Raw genomic sequence first — 19,376 nt, 5'->3', positions numbered from 1 at the left:
TGTTAATTTGAGTCACGATGGATCTTTTTTTCTCCTTTATTTTGACAATTTATGTTTACAAAAGTTATTTTAAACATTAAAGTATACACTTAATATGAATTTCAACAAGTAAATAAAATTAATTTTGTAAATTTAATTTGATGTAGGCACCAAAATGGGGTGTTGTCATTCACTCATAAGTAAAATGACATATCAGAACTTCCAATTGAATACCAATGGATTTGCATTGAAAATAAATGTTATTCATTCCATTTTTATGTTTGAATCCCCAATAGGTCTGTAAACAAACATACAGTAAATATATGTCATTCAATATATATTGCTTTCTGCCATTGTGTGCTGACTAGGAATCTCCATATGTCATGCTGAAGAAGAACCACGAACATTTCACAGGAAACGATAAGTATGAAGGTTATTGTGTGGAACTGGCAGCAGAGATCGCCAAACACGTGGGATACCACTACATACTCAAGATAGTGGCTGATGGGAAATATGGAGCCAGAGATGCAGAGACCATGATGTGGAATGGGATGGTAGGAGAGCTTGTCTATGGTGTAAGTGATGTGTTTACTTTCTCACTACATTTGTTATATCCCAACAAAATATCAGATTGGTCAGGATGAATGCCACAGTAAATTTTACACACAATGTTTAAGACAAACTGTAATGTTGGCTTGAGAAGGCTAAACCAGACCTTTTTAAGAATTTTTAGGTAACAAGTGTTTATTTATAGTTGCTTTAGGCATGTTAAAGCATTTTGTTAGCATGTTTCAATATGCTACTAACATGTTTTAGCACGCTAGCATGTTTTAAAAAGGTTACTAGCACATTTGAACATTTTGAAACCCCTTTGTTCGCATGTTTCAGTATGTTACTGACATGTATGAGCACACTAGCGTGTTTTAAAAAAGTTCCTAGCACATTTTAACACTTTGGAAGCCCTTTGCTTGTATGTTTCAGTATGTTATTGACATGTATTAGCTCACTAGCATGTTCTAGAAAGGTTGCTAGCACATTTTAAAACTTTGGTGGCATGCTTTATTTACTAATCTGTTTTGACACAATGCTAGCATGTTTTAGTATGTTAGCAAAAGGTTTTAACATTCTTGCTGGATGCTAACATGTTATGTTTTGATATGCTATTATGTTTTAGTACATTATTATAATGTTTATAAATGAACATGAATATATATATATTATAATAACAGAGTTTGAAAAAAAAACCTTCCTGGAAATGCATTTAGATTAAGAAAAATCTCCCAATGAAGAAATTGACCCAAGAATGGTCCCAGATTTCCTGGTTCATGTGTAATTTCATTGACTAACAATTAAGTATTTATTGCAATAACATCACATGTCCCTGCAGAAAGCTGATGTAGCTGTGGCCCCGCTGACCATCACCTTAGTCAGAGAAGAAGTGATTGATTTCTCCAAGCCATTTATGAGCCTCGGCATCTCCATCATGATCAAAAAGCCCACCAAATCCAAGCCTGGCGTCTTCTCCTTTCTGGACCCTCTGGCCTATGAGATCTGGATGTGTATTGTGTTTGCTTACATCGGCGTGAGCGTGGTGCTTTTCCTGGTCAGCCGCTTCAGTCCCTATGAGTGGCATGCAGATGACTGTGAGGACGGAGCGGAGGACAACCCAAACCAGCCGTCCTCATCATCCGCCCAACCGGGTCAGAACCAGCAAAACCAGAACCAGCAGAGTCAGGAGCAAACCAACGAGTTCGGCATCTTTAACAGCCTCTGGTTCTCACTGGGAGCTTTCATGCAGCAGGGCTGTGACATTTCCCCCAGGTGAGATGCCAGTTTGTGTTTTAATTCAGTTCTTCCTAAAGTGTTTTGGCATTATATTACATTTCAAGTGGAGACTCAACACTGCAGTTGTTTCAAATATTGCATACAGCAATGTATTCTAGATAGAGCTGCATGATTTATTGTTGAAAGAAGATGAAGTTAATTTCGATTTAAAAATCAATTGGGTGTTATTGCGTAATAATACAGATTTGCCAGTGCATATTAAACATTTGACAAGGGCAGTCACAGCAATTATTCAGATCTGCATTTGACTTTATACAGAGCTGTTATGGATAAGTATGAAACAACAAGCGTTAACTGAAGTACTGGGAAAACTGTCTAAATTTCACTCTTGCTTTAAACAATATTTATATTGATTACATTGTTAGGGCAATAGGTGGCGACTGTCAATTGGAATGTGTCACCAAATTGGCATCCTTCCTTTCTATAAATTGGGGTAAAAACAGTATGCAAATTAATTTATTATCCTATGAGGCCACAGGAGAGGATTTGTATGTATTGGATATGTGTGAAATGGTTTATCATTGATTTCTACATTTTGATGAGTTCAGAAGACCCACAAAGTGCCCTGTTATTCACCTTAATCTCCGCGGACGAGCGGGCGCAGCCATTTGAATCATTTTGGCTCAAGACTTCCAGTCTCATTCACTTCCATTCATTTTTAGACGTTAAAAACAGCTCATTTTGCTGCTTGATGTTGCAAACTGATATTTTCTTATTATTTATTCTACTTTGTGTAGTCATGCAAACACTTGTTTGTAAAGCAAATAGATTGACCGTTTTCTGCCGATTATTATTCCTAGTCATTTCTCTCATAGGAAATTCAATCGAAAGTTCTAAAACAATCGAAAAAACGTGTGCACTTCCGTATTGAAGAATAAGGTCAGTACACCCAGTGAAATAAGGCGCAAGACATGTTTTGCACAATTTGTTGCTATTTTCAGACCAGCACAACACTAATTTTCGCATTTTTCACCATGTTGTTTAAATAGCAATTCCATTTGCACTACTTTGTGGACTTATGGGTGTGCTGGTCTAGAAAGGAGGTGTGTTAAGGTGAATTGTTGGCATGTTGGTATTTTGAGGAACTGAAATAGACTGCGCCATTGACCATCTAAAAGCAGGTCTAAAGTCCAGCGCAGAGTGCTTTAGTTATGCACCTATGTGGGTCCAAAAGCTTACACATTGCTTAATACACATAGTATGTAAAGCAATATACAAATATCTTTTACATATCAAACAAATTAAAGGACTAAAATGATTAATGTGCGTTTTCAGTTTATTCATAACCATTTGCATTTGTATAATGTTATTATTATCAGCAGTATTATTTATTATTTGCATATTTATATTTGTTTTAATATAAACAAGTTTAGATTTGTCCACCTGTCGGGTTTTGGAGACGTATGTATCATTAAATGGGGCATAAGAATAGGGCACCCGGAGGAAACTCACGCAAACGCAGGGAGAACATGCAAACTCCACACAGAATTGCCAACTGACCCAGCCGAGGCTCAAACCCGCGACCTTCTTGCTGTGAGGCGACAGCACTACCTACTGCGCCACTGCGTCACTACAGATGAATTTGCTGCAAAATAAAAGTTTGGTTGGGCACGTAGCCTTTGATATCAACAGAAAAAGATACACTGTTCAAAGTAGAGGATATATATTGGCTTTTAATATTTTGATAAAGAGAATATTTACATTCATGTAAACATTTCATTAGACAGAATGGTCCTTAATTAAAAAAAAAAAAGTTCAAAGCAATACTCTTGACACTAAGAAATGATGGTTCTTTTTAAACCAAAATTGTTTTTCTATTCCTTTTCCCTGAAAACACACTGGAAGACCCATTATTTTAAATGGTGCAGAGAAAACAATATCCAATTAATAGTTGATAAGCTGTTTATTTTGCAATGCTAACTCTGCTATGCTATTATATGGTTGGTTGCATTTCATTATTTGTTTCGATGTGACTTTTGAATGTAACAGTGGTTTAAGCCAATCATAGATTCCCTTGCTGAAGATGTTCAGCTCTTTCTTAAATGTCTGGAGCCTAGTGATTTCTCAGCGGGACCGCTGTTGTGTTGCTTTTGGCAGATTACTGAATTGTCCTTGTAGTTTAGTAATTTCTCGTTTGCGCTGCTGGTTTTTGGTACATGGCAGGGTTTTTTGAAGATCTAATAGGGCTCCTCATCCACTTGGACCGGACACAGCGAGTCTAATGCCACAGTGTCTAATGAGAGGAAGACGGCAGCTCTTTAAAAAAGCAGATTAAAGTGCTGTGAAAGCTCCACTCTGAGCTGCTGGTATGCAGGGCCAGAGATGAAGTGTCTCTCTTTCTCTCTCTCTCTCTCTCTCTCTCTGCACATTTGCTGGACTCTCAAAGGTCACCAATTAAAAACCTAATTAATAGGGGGTGAAGCCGACAACATGAGGTCAATGGCTGTGGGTTTTAAGGGCACCGGGAGGGATAGTACAGTATGTCTCGGGGAAGGAAATGTCAACGGCTGAGTTCAGGCTCTGGACAACATTCACACCTGCGAGCAACACGTTTGATGCTTAAAGCTACCATTCCAGGTGGATATCTTAGATTGCTGGTTCTGTGGTTAATTAAATGTCTGCCTGATCTGTGAGTCTCTTTTAAATAGATAAGGATAGAATAAAAATATGTGGGCGCCCACACTCACACACACATACACATCGTATTTATATCACATATCACAGCGCTGTAGCTTTATATATTATTAGATATAGTAATAAAACATATAAATTGAGCAACTTTATCCAAGTTATGACTACAGACTCTCCAAATGATGGTTTGTTCTGTAGACTATCGAGAGAAAAAAAATCGCTTAAAGGGGCTAATAATTTTAACCTTAATATAGATTTTAAGAATTCAAAAACTGCTTTTATTCTAGCTGAAATAAAACAAACAAGACTTTCTTCAAAAGAAAAAATATTATCAGACATACTGTGAAAATTTCCTTGCTCTGTTAAACATAATTTGGGAAATATTTAAAAAAGAAAAAAAAAGTCAAAGGGGGGCTAATAATTCTGACTTCAACTGTATTTGCATAGGTACAGTATTTACTATCAGTTCAATAAATGTGCCTTACTTCCTTTTGTGGAAAGAAAACAGAATAATGTTGGATTGATATTGCATAAAACATCTAAGGTCATCTCCACTAAATTCAAACTGGCAGATAGTTATTAACCTGAAGCCCTATTGTTTTTATAGTAGTCTCCCATTCATTTACATTGAATAATGCATTAAATAGATCTTAATATGAGTGGTAGGCTAATTGCCAATCTTTAATAATCTTCATTGTTAAAGTTAGTGAATAAAATACAGCGTTATTAATGTTAACCGATAATTTGAATCTTTTTATTTAAACATTAACTAATAGTAATCTATGATTTTGGAAGTATTGTGTGTTGTGTAATGTAAGTTTATCTTAACTTATATTGTTAACAAAATGAAGCTTATTTTCTTACTTTCAAACATAGTGTTCCAATAAATTCCCAATGGACCAAATGAAGTCCTGCCCTACTTTATGAGGAACAGTTTTACTTGGATGTATATCACAGTAGAAAAGAAAACACAAACAAAAATGTCTGTTTCTGTTTTATGCAGCGTTGATTATGTCTCCTATAGGATATTATTGCATGTTTCAGGATCGCAACAACCTCACTTGTGGACAGTGTTAGAAGAAAGAGCGAAATAAATTTTTCATTTTCATTTGCTTTATTTCAGTTGCTTGAAAACTGTTGATTGGAATATTTTTGTGTAGTAGAATATGAACTAGTTTACTTTTGATTTATATGTATATCACTGTGAGCTTAGCAATATGCTGATGTCAAACTGCTGGAAAAAGCTGTGCTTGATGTGCAGAATTGCTGCTGGCCATCTGAAACGAATGAGCTTCTGTTACAGCCCTGCCATAGTATATTAGGTGATTGGCTTGTTCACACAGTAGAAAGCAAAGAACTTATTGTCATTTGGAAGGGAGCTCATACCTGATGTTATGGATAATCAAAAAAGCAATAACTGTACCCTTCATATTTTGGAGGAGACAATTACTACCCTAAGCATTATTACAAATGGGTTTGCTGGCAAGGAGCCATCGAGTTTCTGAGATTGGGCAAGATGAGTTCACTTTCACAGGTACCATCTCTCATATTTATTAGTATGGGTTTTGTGTTCAGCACACCTGCACACCTAAATGCCAGCATGCATCGTATGCACCAAGAGTGCTGTAATTATAATTGTGTAGTACTTGACAATAACACCATATTTCTATGAGAGAGAGAAAAATAGAAAGAAAGAGAAATATTTGTATGTAACTTTTTTTAAATGAATTTAGACTGATTGTTTGGATTACAGTTATTAATTTTCTAATTAATTTTCAGTTTGCACAGGTTAATTGTGTTGCTTAAAGGAGCAGTTTACCCTAAAAAAATGATAATTACCCCAAAATTTACTGGCCCTCAAGCCATCCATTCCATATTTTGTGATTCATGTTTATATTCCCCCCCCCCCCCCCCCCCCCCCCCCCCCCCCCCCCCCCCCCAATTATTTATGCTTTTATTTATGCACTATGGGACCTTGATCTTTCTTCCAACACCTTTTTACGAGTTATCACTCGATTGAATGGGCATTATCAGTGGTTATCAGCTGATAGATATGGGCCAGTAGGGTCAGAAGGCTGTTTTTATCAATCCACATGGTTAATCAGCTATACTAATACAGAAAACTCCAGATCCAGATCTGTTTTTACATTACTGTGACTGTTGGGTTTAGGGTTGGGGCAGGGGTAGACTTTAAAAAAATACAATTAATGGGAAATTTATTAAATAATATAAATAATTCTCGTTAACTTTCGGCCGCAGCTGTATGTAATCTATAGCTGATTAACCATGTGGATGAATGATAATAGCCTACCAGTAGGCGCAGAAGGCCCCTACTTGCCCATATCTATCAGCTGATAACCACTGATAATGGCCATTCAGTCCAGTAATAACGTTCGAATCGGCTGCCGGAAACAGTATTTCATATGTTACGACTAAACAAGCGGATAAAATAATATTTAAAACCACTCTGACTTCGTTCATCTGGCAGAAAATTCACATTTATGGGTGAACTATTCCTTTAAAAAGGTTTCCATTTATAGTCAGATGGAACCAATGATAATAATTTTGTTTTGCTTGTATGTTTTTTGTTTGTTTGCATTTTTATTTTCAACATGACTGTAGCTGTTGACTAGCATTTTATGAATCACTAAATACCATGCTCATATTTATTTTTCTTTTGTAAGTTTTTTCCCAAATGATGTTTAACAGAGCAAGGAATTTTTCACAGTATTTCCTATAATAATTTTTCTTCTGGAGAAAGTCTTTTTGTTTTATTTTGGCTAGAATAAAAGCTGTTTTTAAATTTTTGGAAACCATTTTAAGGTCAATATTATTAGCCCCCTTAAACAATATTTGTTTGATTGTCTACAGAACAACCCATTAATATACTATTATTATTATAATATTAGGTTTGCCTAATTACGCTAACTAACCGAATTAACCTAGTTAAGGCTTTTGATTGCACCTTAAGCTGAATACTTGTATCTTGACAAATATCTAGTAAAATATTGTGTACTGTCATCATGACAAAGATAAAAAAAATCAGTTATTAGAAATGAGTTATTAAAACTATTATGTTCAGAAATGTGTTGAGAAAATCTTTTTTTCCTTTAAACAGAAATTTAGGAAAAAACATACAGGAAGTCTAATAATTCTGACTTCAATTGTACATCTTGAACAGCCTAAATTAACAGCAAATGTAAATTTTTGCCAAAACGATCTATTTCACCTGCTCTGATTCTACAAGCACAGTCACTAGATGTCTCTGAGAGCTGCTATATAAGTGTCTCTCAGCAGTGGTGTGGAAATGTCAGTGGTGTGAGAGAGACACTTTCCTCTGGATGTCTCCTGTGATAGCGCACAGAACGGCTTCAGAGGATCTTAATTAGACTGTGTCATTTCTCCCTGTCATTTCCCACCATGACTCAGACTCTGCAGAAAGGAATCAACAATGCTGTAGTGATTATACCTTCTCTCTCCGTGTCACTGAACTTCTATAAACAAGCAAGGATGGGTCGTGTTTTGGAACATCCGTGTTGCGGGTGAACACGTTTCCCCGTCTCGAAAACATCGCCTCAGACAGAAATGCGTGGCTGGATATTCGGGGTTCTGTTTGTATGATGACATTTAATTAGCAATGAGAGGAGAGCGTGAAAGGCGTCTACATTAACACGTCCATTATGCTGCTTTAATCATGGGTAGTCAGAGTCTTTTGGTCTGTGATCATTGGTGTGGATTTACACCCTCACTCCTCCTGTCTAATGAGCACTCAATGAGGGAATGGTTGAGTGGTTTGGTTGCTCGATGGTAACAGTCAGACTGTGGTTTTGGCCCTTCATGTGCTATTTATTCTTCCATTGAAAAAAAAATCCCTGTTCAAATGTCAGGCCTGCCACTCAAAGCTCGCCATCAGGCCTAATTTATGCAAGCCACTCTAGATAGTGTTTATCTCTTCACACAGGTGGACGCACAATTTCATATCATGTCACTGTAACCTGTCAGTCTCTTCTCTTCTCTTCGTTTTAGTTTACTATAATAAAATTAATATTGACATTTATAAAATTGTTATATAAACATTTTTAAATTTATGAAAAGAAAAAATATCCACAGCCTCATCCATATCACCCTGCTGCCCAAGTTACTCACTGAAGCTAAGCAGGGCTGAGCCTGGTCAGTACCTGGATGGGAGACCACATAGGAAAACTAGGTTGCTGTTGGAAGTTGTGTTAATGAGACCAGCAGGGGGCGCCCAACCTGTGGTCTGTGTAAATCCTGTCGGATGAGACGTTAAACCGATGTCCCTCTGTGGTCATTAAAAAAGCCCATGGCACTTCTCGTAAATAAGTAGGAGTGTAACCCGGTGTCTTGGCCAAATACCCTCCATCCGCCCTTACCCATCATGGCCTCCAAATCATCCCCATCCACTGAATTGGCTCCGTCAATGTTTGTCCACTCCATCTATATCTGGTGTGTGGTGATCGCACTGGCGCCGTTGTCCTGTAGCTGTCGACGCATCATCAAATTGGATGCTGCACACTGGTGGTGGTGTGGAGAGACAATATGGCCATACACAATAAATGCGCTAAATAAAAAATACACATTACATTACATATGTCTTGTCAAGTAACTGAAATGTAATTATCATTTTTATTCTAATATTATTTAGTATATATATATAAATCACCTTTTAAAATACCACCAATCACTTCACTGACCAACAGTCAAGGCATAAAAACACATCCATATCTCAGCAGGGTCCGTCATGTTTCGTAACACAACGAAACATTTCCGTTGTGTTACGTAGGTATTTGCAAGTGTTGTGGCTAATTTGCTGTGCGTTTCTTAAGTTGTTTGTGTTGTGACCAATTTGCAACACGTGTGCTGTCAAATTGATGAAGATCATTTCTTTATTTGCTGGTGTTTTTTGTAATTGCATGTGCTTTCTTAAATTGCAGCGCGTTAAGCTCTCTTGGCCACCGTACAATTCACAGAAAACTCAAAATGCGGAAACTGTTTATTGATTAACAGATATTTTTTACCATGTATATGATTTTTTCTTTAATGTCAGACAAGCACAGTTGGAGTAAACCAGTTAGATTTATCTTGGTTCTTCCATGCTTTAAAATGATATTGAAGAGTGACTTTTATTTTGAAGCTTCCAAAAGCACATAAATGTGTCATAAAACTACGCTGTAAAAAATAAATCCATAAAATTTACGGTAAAAAAACGGCAGCTGTGGTTGCTAGTATTTTACCGTAAAAAATATGGTACAAACCGTAAAAGTAATTTTTCATTTTTACAGTAAACTACTGTATTTCATTCATTTATAGAAGTAATATGTCTGTATTTTGAATTACAAAACATCTACACATATTTTGTTACACAGTTAGACACGTTAGCACACCTATATGCAGGTGGTGATGAGGAAGTTACATAATGAACCAAAGCTCATCACAAACAACTTTTCCCACAAGTAGAAAAGTGTATCAGTGTATAGAAGGTGCTCAGTGTCATTCACACAGCTACTAAACACCAGTATGGTAACACGCATAGAATTAAAGTCATGAAATAAACATTGTTTATCAGCATTAGATGTAACATAAATCTCTAATGTACATAACTGATGGGGAAACAACTAAAAAGATCCACAGTAATGTCAACAAAAAGCATAAAAGGTGATGTGCAGAGAATTCTGGGAAAGTCAATTTACGGTTATTCGTCGTATATTTTAAGGAAACATACTGTTAACCAGGTTACGGATTTTTACTGTAGCATTTTTACAGTTTTTTAAGGTTAAAATCACAGCCATTTTTTACAGTGTAGCCAATACATCACAAGCAGGTTAATGCACCTACTGTATGTGTTACCTGCATTCAAAATATTAGAAATATTTTTGTAAAAACTGTAAAAACACACATTGGCCTGCTTATAGACATCCATTAACCTCCTGGTGGTGTATGGCTTAGTTTTACAAAGTTTAATGTGTGATATTATATCATCTTTACATTAAACAAATCACAGCTTGTGCGAGGCGTTTGAAATGCAGAGTGTATGGGGCAGGACAGAAAACATGACGTTATTCTCTCTGCTAGCTGCCATCATCGTCTCAAACATTTTCTGTTTCCTTTTTCTGAAAATCTTGACCATTGTGCAGTTTTTCTTTTAGTATTTCAGAAAATAGGATTGTAAAAAATATATTTGTTGTACTCTCCTATCCCCATTTCTTTGTTTACCAACTATGACTTCCGCTGCTGAAAAAACAGGAAATGTAAAAAGTGTCCATCCCTTTATTGAAAGAACAGCTTATAAGATTTTGTTTATGTTTTTGAAAGAATTCAGACGGACAGATGCAAGGAAAAAGTATCAGATCGAACCTTGTATTTTGTGTACATCTGAATCTTCTCAGTCAGTTCTTGACAGGAATCCTCTTGGGCCGCAAAACTGAATGAGATGCTTTCACATGGTTTGCTCCTCTGACCTCCTTCACTGTTCCTTTATTCTCTGTCTGCCTCTTTTGTCCCTCTGTGTTCCCGATTCACACAGCGGGTGTTCAGGTGATCTGCACTAACGGCAGAATCTGTCTAGTAGTTGAGTGCTTGATGGATGCTCTAACAGTGATGATGCCTCTCAAAACAAGCATCTTTCCCTTATCTGTCCAGTCCCTGCCAACAATGACACATCAGAAGTCATCCAGTGTCATTACACCAACACACACACACACACACACACACACACACACACACACACACACACACACACACACACACACACACACACACACACACACAAGAGCACTTTACAACCCACATCACACCTGCTACAGTCACTCACTTTGTGTAGGATGAAATATGCTCGTTTTCAGATGGTTCTGCATATTTTAAAGCTTTGCTCACTTAACACATCTCCCATTGTGTGAATATCTTAAGTGACCCTTAGTCATACTGAGAACCACTGAAAAGTTTGACTGATATTTTTGATCTGTTTAATGTGTGCTTTCTGAATAAAATGGTCAAAAGTGTATATAATAATAATAATAATTAATAATAATAATAATAATAATAATAATAATTCCCTCCAACGTGCTGGTGTACATACCAGTACATTTGACATTATAACATCACCTGCTATTTGTGTGAGAAGCTTTTATGCATGCATACAGTTTAAAACCATAAATGTATAACTAAATAAAATCCAATGCAAGCCAAAAATTAAAAATAGTTGCACATTAATTGGTTGGAACCTATAATTTTAACTCAAAAATGGCCAGTCTGTCAGATGAAGAAGAGCCGAAGTCAGAAACTTCAACACTTGCACAGAGTTCGTAGGCCGTTTTGCTTACAATTTCAAAACAACAAGAACAATTATACTGTAATATATGTCACTAACTGTGTCATACCTGATTGTTTAAAACACAAATAGACAATTTCCCAAGTGGTATTTGGGAAGAGGTAGAGTTATATCTTCTTCCAAGATACGATAGAGACAGGAGGCTTAGGCCAGACAGCTACTAGGCTATTCAAAGCTGACCCTGTACCTGTAAAAAATATCCACAAATGAATAGAACAATTTACATTAGATTAGATTAGATTAGATTAGATTAGATTAGATTAGATTCAACTTTATTGTCATTACACATGTTCAAGTACAAGGCAACAAAATGTAGTAAAGCTTAGCTCTTATCCTGCTGCGCTTTCCCTGTCTTTGTTTATGGTAAACAATCACACACGAAGTACAATCTGTTTCAACGTCCAAACTGACAGCTTGCGACTATACAGTCTTTTTTGCATACCTAACAAGAATTAACACATAAAAAATGGCACATAACTCTGGAAACTGGAGTCCAGCTCCATTTAAGACGTCTCCCTGAGCTCTGACCAGGCTTGGTAGATCCTAAAAAACAAATTATTTGGCATACAGATAAAGCAATGACACGCATATCGTTCCAGTTTTACTCTGAAAAGAGTGACACTAAGGTCAATCAGTCTAGGTCATTAAACATTCAAGGCAAGGCAAGTTTATTTCTGTAGCACATTTCATACAGAATGGTAAAAAGTGCTTTACATAAACAGAAATAAAAGAAACAAAAATTATTAAAAGATTTAAAAATGATTAAAACAGATTAAAATGTGTTAAAACAGGTTATAAAAGAAATAAAAAGAAAAGAAAGACACAATAGTGGGATCTGTCGGACGTAGCTCAGTGCTCATTCAGTAAAGGCACAGCTAAACAGATGTGTTTTAAGTCTTGATTTGAATGTACCTAATGTTGGAGCACATCTGATCATTTCTGGAAGCTGATTCCAGCAGCAGGGGGGCGTAATAGCTGAAGGCGGATTCACCCTGCTTTGACTGAACTCTTGGAATTTCTAATTTACTTGATCCTAATGATGTGAATGATCTGTTAGGCTTGTATTCAGTGAGCATATCTGTATTGTATTGAGCTCCTAGGCCATTTAGTGATTTATGGACAAGTAATAAATCTTTCAAATCAATTCTGAGTGTAACTGGGAGCCAGTGTAAAGACCTGAGGACCGGTGTGATGTGCTCTGAACTTTATTAATAATCATAAGGACGTAAAAAAGAATATGCATTACTCCATCCTGGAGCAGATATCCATCAGAAAATCCATACCAAATAAAATAATTTTATAACAAATTTGTCACACAGAGTATTGTAACGCATCCAAGTGTCCATTGCTACTTGTTTCCCCATCTGGTCTTCGTCTGGTTCCCGTGTGCGAGTCTGAGTCCACCGCTATATGTCACAGCCCAATCCATGATCCCAATGCCTAGCTAAATCCATCTGCCTTTACAATATCTGCCATCCTTAATAAACTATTGTTCTGTAATGTCAGTTAACCTGGACTGCAACTTTTATGTCATAACATATTATATAGAGTGGTTGAGATCAAGCCCATCAAATAAAAAGCAAATAAAAAGCGTCTTGAAGGGGGCGGGGCATGTCAGATACTAGAGAGCATTTGATTGGTCAAATGAAACTGAAGTATGAGGTGCTGTGAAACAAATCGTTGATCAATTTAGATGTTTATATAATTTTCTAAACTTGCATTTTGTCACTGTTTTGGATCACACTAGCTCATAGAAATCCTTAACACTAACACTGCATCTTAAATGGCACACTGTACACTATGCACTTACACACTCAACAGCATGGAATATGAATGTAGTGTCGTCCAAAATGGAACACTAACGTTTTTTTTTACCAGATGTTTCCCAGATGACGTTTGATGGTTGCCAAAGTAGCTAAATAAATGAGATCTATCCAGCTGCAGACCCACACACGTTTCAGGACACACAATCCAGGACACACAATCCGGGAAGGGGCGAACCATATATGGTTAATGACGGATCAGTCTTCTTAAATTTTTTCTTGTTTAACGATGACTAACTCCTTAGGAGCATTATCGCCACCTACTGTATTTCACAAAGATGGCGATCGAGACTGCCCATGCTACGATTGGCATTCATTAGACTGTTAACAGTTTAGGGTTTCCCATTTCAGTCATTATTCATTATTATATTGTGACGATCATTTTAGCATCTGTGCAGTTTTGGTACTCAAATTGTGTAAATAAAAATTATATCGCTTAACACTAATGACTATTATTTAAACAAATAAATACTGTTCAATCACTGGAGTAAAATATTCACATATTGTTATATATTAACAATACATTTATTACAAATAAAGACGTATTATATCCTATACATATTAACTAGCTTTTATTTCTTTCATTATTATAAATCCATTATATAAATTAAACCTGTCCAATTTAGATCGTTTATATATCTCTGAAAAAAATGTTTCAGGAAAGCCAGCAAACAAATATCTGCTACACTGACTCTGCCAGATAAATAATGACTGATCATCTATGATGACTGACAGAAAACTATTGAATTGCGATCGGAAACAACATTCCACATTCGCCCATCTCGATCGGCATATTTGGGAAATCATGTACACTATTGTCTATTGTGTACACTTTTTATTAACAATATATATAATAACAATAATATATATATATATATATATATATATATATATATATATATATATATATATATATATATATATTTAGTGATGATGAAATAAATGACCAAATTATCAAATAATACCTACCATGACTATAACTGCATTTATCGCCAGGAGGCGGTATAATGACTCTTGTAGGAGATTTTGCTTTCACAATCCAAAATAAATAAAGTAATCTAACAAGAACACCCGAAAGCTCCGCCCTTTCCGCTACATGAGCAAAGCAGCGGCCATTGAGTGTGTGAAGTGTCCAACATAACACACTTCTTTTTAACTGTTGAATAAGTGCATCATCCGGGTATTTAAAGTGTACTTACTCTTTTTAGAGTTTTCTCAATGCGCTACTTACACTATTTATATTATAAAATGATGTATAATAGTGCATAAGTATTCAATTTGGGATGCACCTTATCAGGCTTAAACTAACATCTAAAAAAAATGTATTTTAATTTCATGGGACCTTTAAAAAACTAATTTGCACATCCACTCAAAGGAATTGGAGTTAAATAAATAAATCAGATTTGAGCTACTGCCGTGTGATTGTAGCCTTTGATGTTTCATTGAAACTTTTCTAATTATTCTTTGTTTTCCAGCATGCTTTTTTTTCATTTTGTGTGCTGCTTTAAGTTAATTCCTTTGCTTCGTAGTTCATAAAAATCCATAAAGACAACATTAAAAGATACTGTCAGAGATGTTTTTTGTGAGAGGATAAAAGTTTTATGAAGTGTGCTTTTTTTCTTCATGCATTGTGCAACAGGCCTCCTGAAGAAAGAGCGAACGCAAGAACAAGAGCAGCAACAGTTTTCTTTTTAATTATCTTCAGTAAAGCAGTCCCCGGAGGACTCCACTTAGACTTTGTTTTGCAGTTCTCTCAGCATTTGCTCTGAGGAGCTACATTGCTTATTAGTTATTTAGAGAAAGTGCCTGAGTCAGTGTCCAGCGTTCTGTGCTCATGATCTGCTTCATATCGGCTCATTTATTTACACCAAAACAACACACATGGGTCTTCTTGCTTTATGAACTTGTTTCTGATATGAAAGAGCAGAAATTACGTACTGTAAAGAAATGGCCACATTTTATTGCTTAAAAGCTTCATTAAAGGTTCTTCATTCTGTAATTGACTTTATATTTTCTTGACGGTCCCATTTCTTGCCTTTTGCCAGATAATTATCAAATAAAGCCTTATGCCTTATGGAATGTTGTGTTTTCCCAAATATTTTACATTAAAATTATTCTGCATTTTTTTCTGTTTAATTTTTTTCTGGAATTGAATGGCTAAAATATTTTTATAATAAAAACCAATTGCATTTGGCAACAGTTTATAAAGAGTTTTACAACAATTCAGTTTTTAGAAACCCATGAGAAAGTTGACTTTTCTCAAATTCCATTTTCCTGTTAGAAATTTCTTTTTTATTATTTCATTAAAAAATATTAATATTTTTTTATTTATTTATTATTATTATTATTATTATTATTATTATTATTATTATTATTATCATTATTATAACTATAACTCTATTATCCCTTATTCACCAGCTCCCATTACACATTTGTATAAATGTGTGCTTGGAAATATAAACATACAATACAAAAATAACAGAATATATGTCAAATACTAAAAAAATGCTCATTGGAATTAATTAGTTGTAAATTGTACTCACTCTGAATTGGTAATCTGAATCAGTTAGTTGGTTACTAGAAAATCACTGACTAAATAATTTGAATCAGTTAGCTGTTAACTGGAAACTCACTCTGAACAGATCCTTTGAATCAGAGAGTTGTTCGCTGCAGACTCTTTATGAATGGATCATTGATTTGAATCAGTCAGTTGTTAACTAGAGATTCACTCTGAATGGATCATTTGTATCAGTGAAGATCTGGGGACTCACTCTGAGTGGATCATTTGAGTCAAAGTGAGTTGGTCACTGCAGACTCTTTCTAAATGGATCACTTGAATCAGTGAGTTGTTAACTGAGGCTCACTGTATTGTGTATGTCAGTTTCTCCAGTTCAAAATAATATTTTCATTAATTCATTCATTTTCATCCGCTTTTCCGAAGCTGGGTCGCAGAGGCAGCATTCTTAGGAAAGAACCCCAGACTTACCTCTCCTCCAGTACCTCCGAGGGGATCCCGAGGCATTCCCAGGCCAGCCGTGAGACATAGTCCCTCCAGAGTGTCCTGGGTCTTCCCAGAGGCCTCCTCCTGGTGGGACATGGCTGAAACACCTCCCTAGGTAGGCATCCAGGAGGCATCCGAAACAGATGTCGAGCCACCTCAGCTGACTTCTCTCGATGTGGAGGAGCAGCGGCTCTACTCCGAGCTCCTCCCAGGTGACAGAGCTCCTTAGCCTATCTATATTGGTGCGCCTTGCCACCCTGCGAAGGAAACTCATTTCGGCCTCTAGTATTTGAGATCTTGTCCTTTCGGTCTTGACCCAAAGCTCATGAACATAGGTGAGAGTAGGAACGTAGATTGAATGGTAAATTGAGAGCTTCGCCTTTCAGCTTAGCTCTTTCCTTACCACAACAGACTGGTTCATCAACTGCATTAAAGCTGCCACTGCACTGATCCACCTGTCAATTTCATGTTCCTTCCTTCCTTCACTCGTGAACAAAACCTCAAGATACTTGAACTCCTCCACCTGGGGTAAGGACTTTTCTCCAACCTGAAGATGGCAAACCTCCTTTTTCCGGTGGAGCACCATGGCAGCGGACCTGGAGATGCTGATTCTCCAGTGTTTCCTTTAGGATTTTTTCCAGCTGTGGCAGCAGGTCTGTTTTTACACAGATCTACCAACTACCTGTGGCGTTATTTCAATGACAAATGTCATGAGCGCAGTATTACGAGTTGAGATCGCATTTATGTAATAGCCTACGAGCATGCAAATCTTTTTGCTTGCTCGCCGATTTCCTCTGCTCGTGCATAAAGCTTCTTGCGAGCCCTCAAATACGCGCTGCTCAAGCACACAGTGTTGCCAGATTGGGCGGTTTTGGTTTTGAATTTATTTTTGTGGGTAAAAAGTGACATAGGCGGGTAGTGAAAATTTGGGCGGTTTTGCCACGGCATGCCCACCAGCCCCGGTTTGTCCTCATAAACCTGTTTTGATCTTCCAAAGAGACGCCATAGCCCCTGTTCTTCGCATACATATGCTTAGAACAGTGTATAAACGCTTGTGATCTCGACAGCTTTTGGCTGGAAACAGTCAGCATCACCTGGTAACACTGAGCACAGATCTTCTTGTGTGCTCTCAAATAAACGCTGCTGAAGCGTGATTTAGTGCGTCTATGTAACGAGTATGTCTCCAACATTTATTAGATTTGCTAGGAATATTTATGAATGTCTCCAAAAGACCTACAGAGTGGTATTAATGCGTCCTGAAGTAAAGTAAAATGGCTATACGTCGTGTTTGCTGGCCTCACGCATCACGCACCTGTCAGTCAGTCAGTCAGCACATAACCTTAAAGGGTTAAACAAATGACGCACAGCACTACTATGGTCGGTTACAGAAAAGTTCACGTGGCTATAATTCACTTACCCTTTAATACGTTTTGGTGCGATTATCACCCGATATTAAAAAAATAAAATGTTTTGAATGAGAAGCTGTAATGTAGCCGTGGCAGGATGAATATTGGCGTGGCACCCCGCAATGGAAGAATGAATGTAGCGGAAACCATGTTCTCATCCCAGTCACATCACACTCTGCAGCAAACCACCTCAGTGCATGCTGAAGGTCCATGTTCGATGAAGTCGAAGCTGTAAAATAATATCTTACACTGCTACAAAATGAAATATGGTGAAGCAAAACATAAGATTTACTTTTTAAATCCAGTGAAGCTTCCCAATTTTTCCCAAAGTAAATGTTTCCCAATATAAAAATACTGTGATACATATAGTACAACAGAGATGTAAAAATACTTAATGACTGTCCACCACTACATACAGGTAGATCTTATTTCACTCATTTATTAAAAACCCACATTATAACCCCCCACCGCAAAATCTTGAAGAATCCAGTGGCCAATTACTCATCTCTTGCACCACTCCATAGTTTTAAATGCATTTCATCCCCAAGTGTCCCACATTGTCCCATGAAATCAAATCTGGTGTCCTACAACAGAACAGTAACCAGCAGGTCACACACACATGCAGTATTGTTAGCAGTGAGGCACTTGAGTGTGAGGCGAGTAGCATATTCAGTTCAGTGACAAACAAATAAAAAGAGACAAAGACCAGCGAGGCAGCAGTGAGTTTCTCCATGCTGCACAGATGCATGCTGGCTACAGACGGGGTTCAGTCAGTTCAGTGTCGACAGAAAGCTGCTCGGTGACAAAACCCATCTCAGCCCCTGTTTGAGAGGAGAGACTGCTGCCATGGCAACACTGAAAGACATGGGTGTTTCCTCTGGAGTGGCACAGCTCACAGTGTGAGAGCTCTGCTGACAGAGAACCACAATCCACGCATGTGTGTGTGTTAGCCTATATTACAGAGAACAACTGTCCTCACAAGCATAATAAAGCATGTAATTAACTACAAGAAACAGCCAGTGGAGCAAACAATCTTTATAAACATACAAAATAGTGCCTCAAAGTTCCCCTATTATGCATTTTTTTTAATATTACCTTGCATTTAGTGAGTCATATGGCAGTTTGTGTATGTAAAAGTCTTCAATGTTTTAAAAATCAAATTGTATGACACCTAAAATGATTAAAGTTTCTTTAAAAGGAATCAATTCTGCTGAAAGAATCATTAGGAAGTCCGTGATGGAGTGGTTTCATTTCCATAATAGATCTATGTATATCTGTAACACATTTGCATAGTGCCAGCCTATCCTATTCATTGGCTGTCTGCTGATAATCTACTTTGATCC

The 19,376-nt window shown here is 36.9% G+C and overlaps 1 protein-coding gene across 3 annotated transcripts in view; it reads left to right on the top strand.

The window, feature by feature from the left end:
- The window catches only part of gria1a (glutamate receptor, ionotropic, AMPA 1a), a 146,162-nt gene that overhangs the window by 89,961 nt on the left and 36,825 nt on the right, over positions 1–19,376 (top strand). For all 3 annotated transcript variants that reach the window (XM_056472346.1, XM_056472343.1, XM_056472345.1), the window contains exons 10-11: positions 348–554; positions 1,367–1,800. In XM_056472346.1, the coding sequence (XP_056328321.1) occupies positions 348–554; positions 1,367–1,800 (641 nt within the window). The remainder of the gene's footprint in view (positions 1–347; positions 555–1,366; positions 1,801–19,376) is intronic.

This window comes from Danio aesculapii, chromosome 14 (genome assembly GCF_903798145.1).
Source record: "Danio aesculapii chromosome 14, fDanAes4.1, whole genome shotgun sequence".
NCBI lineage: Eukaryota > Metazoa > Chordata > Actinopteri > Cypriniformes > Danionidae > Danio > Danio aesculapii.
This window is presented reverse-complemented; position numbering and strand designations above follow the sequence as displayed.